This window comes from Phoenix dactylifera, chromosome 3 (genome assembly GCF_051530095.1).
Source record: "Phoenix dactylifera cultivar Ajwa chromosome 3, Ajwa_hap1_PhDact_Kaust_v1.1, whole genome shotgun sequence".
Classification (NCBI taxonomy): domain Eukaryota; kingdom Viridiplantae; phylum Streptophyta; class Magnoliopsida; order Arecales; family Arecaceae; genus Phoenix; species Phoenix dactylifera.
The window spans coordinates 41,482,871-41,490,180 of NC_143192.1; the positions used below are offsets into that span (position 1 = coordinate 41,482,871).

The following is a 7,310-nucleotide window of genomic DNA, read 5'->3' on the forward strand; positions in this document are numbered from 1 at the left end:
TTGTCAAAAGGCGCAAGCTCAAATTCCATTGGCTGATCATGTTCAAATGGGTCCCATACAAAGATTACACCCGACTCAAAATGGACCCAGATTAAAAATATATAATGAAAATGGAGGGCAGAAAAGACAACCTCAAACCAAACAAAATTTTCCGAAGTTCTACTGATGATGTAAGATTTTTACAAGCACTAGAAATACAGTATGCTGCCAGACTAAGACACATTTCCCTCTGAGAGAAAAAATATCATTGGGTTTAGCATCTCCTTGGCATCCCATGTAAGCAGCAGATCGAATAATTAGTGCACTTGCAGTCATGAAGGCCTTCTCTGTGGGGTCGTGCGGTCATCATCACGACTTTGGACTCCATATGACTCGAAACTGGAAGTAGGCCTTCCACTTCTGCCATATCTGAAATGACTTTTCTCTTCTTTAGCCCTTTGAGGCGAGTCTTCAAGTTGGCTCTCAATGTGTCTGTCAAAGCCCCTTGGGCTCCCTCGTCGGTGGAACTCTGAGGATTTCGGAGGAGGGTCATGAGCCCTAAAACCATCTTCAGCATCAAATCGTAAATGCTTGATATTGCCATCAATATCATGCTGCCTTACAGAATGGAGCATTCCATATCTCTCACCATGTCCTCTTCCATCTTCACCACTCTCATCATGCCTGGCTCCCCTAACAAAACCAACAAATCCACGGAACCTGCTAGAGTACATGGAACGATAACACTCATCCGGCTTCAATCTTCCTGGGGAATCCAGTAGGTCATACCTATCAGTTCGTGAGAAGACCCTACATTGCTTGTAGTCATGTTCTATAAGATGATCTGGTGACTCTTTCCTATCATTAACCCATCTTGAAGAATGAGGTGGGGAGGCATGGTTTCTGGATGTTGGGTCATGGCCTGCCATGTGATTCTCAAAGCCTGGTTGCCTACGGGGTGCCCTCATTCTCTCCATTCTGGCTTCAGTCTTGAAATTTGGAGGAGACCTACTGCGCCTGCGTGAACCAGGCCCCCGATTCATCCCATCACTCCTTCCCCTGGGTGCTGTCCACATATGGGGGGAGCGAGTCCTGGATCTTGAAGGAGATCTGGTACAGGACTGAGATAGATGAACAGGCCCTCTACGTGGGGAAAAGCTTCTCTCTCTCCTTGATAATGAATTATGCATTGATAATGATGAATCCATGCAGTCATCAGACACAGGCCTGCGATACCGCTCCCTGGCCATTTCCGGACCATATCTGCCAACATGACCCCAATCAATACCAGCATGTCTATCAGGGCTCTCTCTTGAATGTCCAAGTCTTCTCTGCATACCACATGCTCTGTCTCTCTCAATTGGTGATCCCCTTCTTGATAGAGAATGATGTGTACTTCGCAATGGAGCATTTGCTGATCGTCTGGGTAGCTGACTAGCAGATCCCACACCACCAGCTCTAACAATTGTGCCATCAGGTGCAACAACAAAGCCACTACTCTCCACCTTTGCCACGACAGCAGCAGCCGCATTTCTTGAACCAGGGTGAGTGAAACTAGGCAGCCCATAGCAACCTGATCTGTCATGATGACTGGGACCATAACGGTTGGAAGAATCAGCCCAATGGTCGCCTCTGCCCCGGCCTCGAGCATGCCGAGATGATCCACCCCTTCCAACTGATCTAGGAGCACCTGTATCCCTTTCAGCTTTTGAATCTAAACCAATGCGATCATCATACCTAAATAATAACAATGTATGATAATAAGTAATAGTATAACAGTTGATAGGTTTACCAATCAAAAACCAGATAACAAGAAGAATATAGAGAACCTTCCAAAGATTTACCTGCTTGCCCTAACATATGACTTATCCGTTCTGTGTGAGCAATCAGCGGAATTTGGCCTCTCAATTCGAGATGATAAGTCTCTCTTCAGTGATGATCCCACCCTTCTCAAAGATTCACGAGCACCAGATGCATCCATAGAAGGAGCAACATGATTTTGGCCAACAGAATGAAGTCCAGCATCCCTCAGGTCATCTCTAGAACTTCTACAACATTCAGGCAACTGATCCCATCCAGAAGACTTCATTCTTGCTGAATGGCTTGACTCCTTGGTATCATCACCTTCTTTAAGAAACTTACCATCTCCAATCACCTTATCATGGCCTACACCAAATTCTGGAGACCCTCTCGCATCCCTCCCTGATTTCTTACTTTGACTTCTCTGAGCTTTATTTGCAATATTTCCAATACACTGATTCCCAAATCCAACATTCCGAACATCTGCTTCGGATGGGCACTTCAATAAGGGTTGAGAAGCAGCATATTGTGCATTCTTCTTCCCAGTCCATGCTCCATCATAGTTACCATTGGATAATCCTCCATTTTTGCGAGCCATATAATCAACCTGGAGAGGAGCAGGCGGCAAACTGGAAGCAGCTTCAAACATATCATTCTCTTCATTGTCAGACCCATAATCCACACGTTCTGATTCCCCTTCCTCAGCGCCATCTTCACCCCAGGTATTCAAAAGAGATTCTCTGAGTTCCCCATCTTCATATTGAGAATCATCATCTTCGAGGTCAACTTTTTCCATTCCAATAGCTCGATTAGCATCATTTTTAGATGCATATGAATCATTATCACAATCAAAACGATCACCTAAAGCAGCCTCAGCAGGGCCATTCACAAAACCATCCATATGGTATTTACTTGCTTCATGGAAACTTACAGGACAATCCAAGGTAGAGGCATCAATCACTTCAGGCACCACACCTGCTGATTTGCAGTCAGAAGTGTTGGAGACGATATGAACAGATGTATGAGTTATGGTGGCAGCCAAATCAACATCAGATTCCACAGAAACTTTATCATTGTCCATCTTCAACTTTGCAGCAGTTGTTTCATATTCACCAGCAATTGTGCTTATGGAAGAAAGCTCATCCTGATTAGATGAACCTTGCCTATCCTGAGGATGAGAATTTGATAGGCAAGGGCTTATTTCTGCTTCACGGGCCTTATCAGCACGATCAGATTCAGTTTCACCCATACCATCAGGGCTCAAAAGTTCACTGGGTAAGTCACCCGCATTTATTGCATTTGCACAGATATTTCCATCAGAGGCTTTTTCAGTAGGAGGACTAACAGTGTGACACTGATCAGTGTTGCCACTCTGAGAATCATGAGGAAAACACCCATCCTTCTCAACTTGAGAACTGCTTATCTGAGTGGATTGCCCCATTCTAGCATCAGTCAGGCAACCATCAACAGAGAAGTTATCAAGATAAGCTAAAGATGCTGGATTTCTGTCTTCCTCCAAGGTTGGGGTATTGATTAAGTCCACTTTGGGATTCGATTCAGATGGAGTTAAATAGCCACAGCTCACATTCACACTGGAAACCAGATGAGAAGATGAGGTTTCAGCTTCCACCTCAGAGCCAAAGTAGATATTGTCCTTTTCTTTCTGCACCACCTCAGTCACCAAAGGGTCCCCTAATGAACCCGTAACACCTCCAGCTAGAGAAGAAGAAATTTTTACTGTGCAGCTGCCCATCTCCTGATTATGCAAAAGTTTTGTTTCCTCGACAGAACCCACCACAGCAACTGAGGCTTTGTCCAACTGATGCTCCTCTAGGACCAAACCATCGGCACAAGGAAGAGAGCAACAGTCATGATCTACAACAGAGTTATCCTTGGCACCAGGTATGTCTTGCACTTCAGTATCCAGTAATCTATAATCAATTTTAGGTATGTCACCTACCTGAATTCTGGCGTCAACAAGTTCAGGAGCATGTTTGGCATCTCCACACTCCATGTCGCATCGAGACGTTTCAATGTTTTCCAGATTTTCGTTATGAATACCATTTTCGCCAACAACATCAGGAGCAACTGGCTTGGAATTCATGACTACATCACAATTACTCTCCCATGCATCCATCACAGTGTTCAGATCCCAGTGAAATCTAGAATCATGAGAAGAATGTTCTGTCCCCGTCTTGTCTGGAAAATTTTGCAAGGTCCCAATAGATTTTTCTGCATCATGTGATTCATCCAATTTCATTCTGTCTGATCCCTTACAAGGCAACTCTAAGGTAGAAGATGCTTCCAGATGTATCTCAGATTTACCATGCAAATCTTCAGAACTGTGCTGAAGCTGTTGATTCTTTGTTACTTCAAATAAGGAATGTGATTCAACACAAGTGGAGATTCCTAAAAGGTCATCTGCTTTAGAACCATGTCCATTAAAAACTAAACCTTCAGGATTCATGCTGTCACACGTCATGTCACTGTCACAAGCAGCAGCAGCCAATATTGAAATACCAGAGAAATCCACAGCATCAGAAATCTCTTCATTTAAATCCTTTAAACCAGTTTTATCATCACCAATGGATATTTCTTGATGTTGTTTTGAATATGATGCAGTCCTTTGATATGAAGCACACTGGGTCTCTTCCATGTGATCAGAGTCATCAGAATGAGATGGTTTGGGTGGTGGTGATGGAGAACGGACTAACAAAAATCTTCTTTTCTTTATTGGAACACTTTCTAAAGCATCACCAAAGCGTCGTCCAAGAATACTTACACCAAGCTGCAATAAGAAAAAATAAAGCATTAGAAATCATGGGAGAACATCAGCAGTTTCACACAAGAATCACAAAATTTCACAGAAGAACCTTCTCCGATTCAGAAACTGGAATGTCCCCCGCTCTCTTTAATTCTTTATCAGCAGCATCCTCACTGTCCTTCAAACTTTTGTTTGTAGACTTCTTTTTGTTTCCCCCAGGAAATGAAGTCCTAGCTCGTCTTACAGCCCTTTGCCTGCCTTTAGAAGCCGTCTTCCAGTTCAAGTGAGGATCGATAACTCTTGATAGTTCCAGTCCAACGGTGCTCAGCATGTTTCCTGACAGGGATCCTTGCCTATCAACTGCTAATCTGCCACCACAGCTCTTGCAGGTATTTGATCCTTCTCGGTGATTAGGATATTCAAGAGCAGAGGGGGAACCTCTAGTACAAGTACACAAACGAATCTGCAAGGTAAAACTTGTCTTCTATTAGAATTGATATTGTGCTTTGAAAGAAGAAATGGAATGAAAACATCAAGTATAAATGCTTTCTGAGAACCAGTGATATTGTTAAACAGTTTGAGACTGTCTCAAGAACCAGTTAAAGCAAAATAGCCAACCAATTCTAAAAGAAAGTAATTACTATGGTTATTCCGTTAATGCAACAACGTGCTCGAATATGGTTTCTTATGAAGGACACTAACCCACATAAAATATACAACATAACAGAACATACACTTTGAGAAGTATGCCAGAAATTCTTGCATTTACTTCATGCTAAATTGGAGTATGACATATTATTCCTTAAAACTAGAAGATTGGAAACCAACCATTGACTCAGATCCCTCATCTTCTTGCTTCCCAAGATGAAGTAAAAGACTAGATGCTATCAATCACATCGCCAGATCCAAATCAACATGAGACCGCCTCTGTAAAACAACAAAGTAAGGATTAGCACCTGCACACTCATCACGATGTTTGGTATATTCGAAGTAATTAAAAAAAATCAGCAAAAAAAACATTTTTGCAATTCACCGAGAGGGCTGATAACAGACAGTCTGTTAAAGCCCTTAAAGGCCATTACCTTGAGGCTGATCATGTTAACCAGCCTTATAGGCATGCCTGCATCTCTTCCTTCAGTGCAGATTCAGAAAACAACAACTATGGAGCCAGATTAACAGTGTCAAACTAAAACTTTCAAGCACACAGGCACAGTACAAAATCTATCATCACTCCTCCAAAAATTGGCAGGGCGACAACACAGACAAGAAAAGGCAGTAAGGGTTCCCCCATTCCATACTCTTGCCAGTCTCCACCAGAGCACAGATAATTATTCAGAGGACGGATAATCATTCACCTCTCAAGAGATCAACTGCCTAGCACCACTGTACCTAGGATTTCAACCATAGCTAATAAGGTGTATGCCAAGTAAGGAAAATCCCCTGAGTACTAAATCTTGGATCGAAAAAATACCAAAACGTCCTCCTCTGCCAAAGATCATCTGATCAAAAACTTAAAGCAGCAAAGAAGAATCACTGCAATGAAGGAGCAAGGGTCACCAGATGCCCTAATCCAGTCTCAAGCCAACAACCTCCATCCCTTCAAAACAAAGGGAAACCCCAAAAGCATCCCAGATTTTAAGGCTATTAGCAGAAGCAACAGAAAATAAACTTGGATGACGATGAAACAAGTGAAGGCACTCCAAGAAGTAATTAACCCGTCAAAACCCTAAAACAATCTAGTAATAAACCGAAGGCAGTCCGAGAAGAAGCAAGGATGCCACTCTCCTCAGCCAATACAGCAGCTATGCTCCCTTTATAACCGAGGCAGCCATAAAGACAAGGAAGAAGACATGGATAGCAGATCCAAGTCCAAGCCAAGACCTATAAATCGACGAGGACGATCACAGTAACGTCTCTTCTTCCTTCATCACGGATGAGATCGGGTCAAAAGATCTCTAACCAGAAACCATGGAATCTGATTTCAAGCCAAGATGTGCAAAACTTCACCGTCTTCAAAAGGATGGATCTAACGATCGGCGCCCCGAATTCCACACAAAGTCCAACCCTAGTCTCCATCTGCCATGATCCTCTGCCATCCTGTTGTCAAAGATCCAAAACCAGCTCCGATTCCCAGAAAAAGGGAGCAAAGCTGGTGAATTCCTTGGCGATCGGAGCAGCAGAACCCCAGCCCTTCCCATGGCGAGTCGAGAGATGACGATGGGCTAAAACAACCTAAAAACATAGAGAAATCAAGAGCTAGGGTTTCAATACCTGGATCCAACCGAGGCCACGGCACACGCTCCTTCCTCCCTTCCTTCCTGTTTTCTTCTCTCCTTCCTCCTTCGAAAAGATCTCTCACCTTCCTTCTTTTCTCCTTCCCAAATCTCTATCTTCTTCTCTTCTTCTTCCAAGGCTGAACTATAAAGAAAGAGGTGGAACGAGAGAGATTCCTTCCGTGTGTTCTTCCTTTCGAAACAATTCCTTATCTCCGACGCCAATCCACTCGCTTTCGCCGATCCTCCGCGTCTTTCCTCTTTCCGGCTCTCTCTCTCTCTCCTCCTTTCTTTGAGAAACAAGAGTAGATTTTAATCTTCTCCTTTCTCCACTATCGTCGCGGTTTGAGAACCCCATCGGCACCATCCCCTACCACTTATTTATGCTCGGGCTGCCCTCGGATTTTCCGTAAAATTACCATAATACCCTTAGGGCGAGGGTTACCCTCCCCGCTCCTCCCGGTCCCGGTTTCCGGCTTCCGCCGCCAAACTCC

The 7,310-nt window shown here is 43.7% G+C and overlaps 1 protein-coding gene across 3 annotated transcripts; it reads right to left on the reverse strand.

Moving 5' to 3' along the window:
- LOC103702684 (uncharacterized) lies at window positions 1–7,310 on the reverse strand. 3 transcript variants are annotated; one of them, XM_088718442.2, is made up of 6 exons: window positions 6,815–7,172; window positions 5,626–6,140; window positions 5,372–5,470; window positions 4,653–5,006; window positions 1,824–4,567; window positions 1–1,716 (listed from the first exon to the last, which is right to left on the reverse strand). In XM_088718442.2, exons 3-6 carry the CDS (start codon window positions 5,372–5,374, stop codon window positions 312–314), a joined length of 4,506 nt encoding a protein of 1,501 aa, XP_088574568.2. In that variant the 5' UTR covers window positions 5,375–5,470; window positions 5,626–6,140; window positions 6,815–7,172; the 3' UTR covers window positions 1–311. The 3 variants fall into 3 exon arrangements, with proteins under 3 accessions (XP_088574568.2, XP_008783438.4, XP_089785804.1); XM_008785216.5 differs by lacking the exon at window positions 5,626–6,140 and having other exon boundaries at window positions 6,815–7,310; XM_089929678.1 differs by lacking the exons at window positions 5,626–6,140; window positions 6,815–7,172 and having other exon boundaries at window positions 5,372–5,510.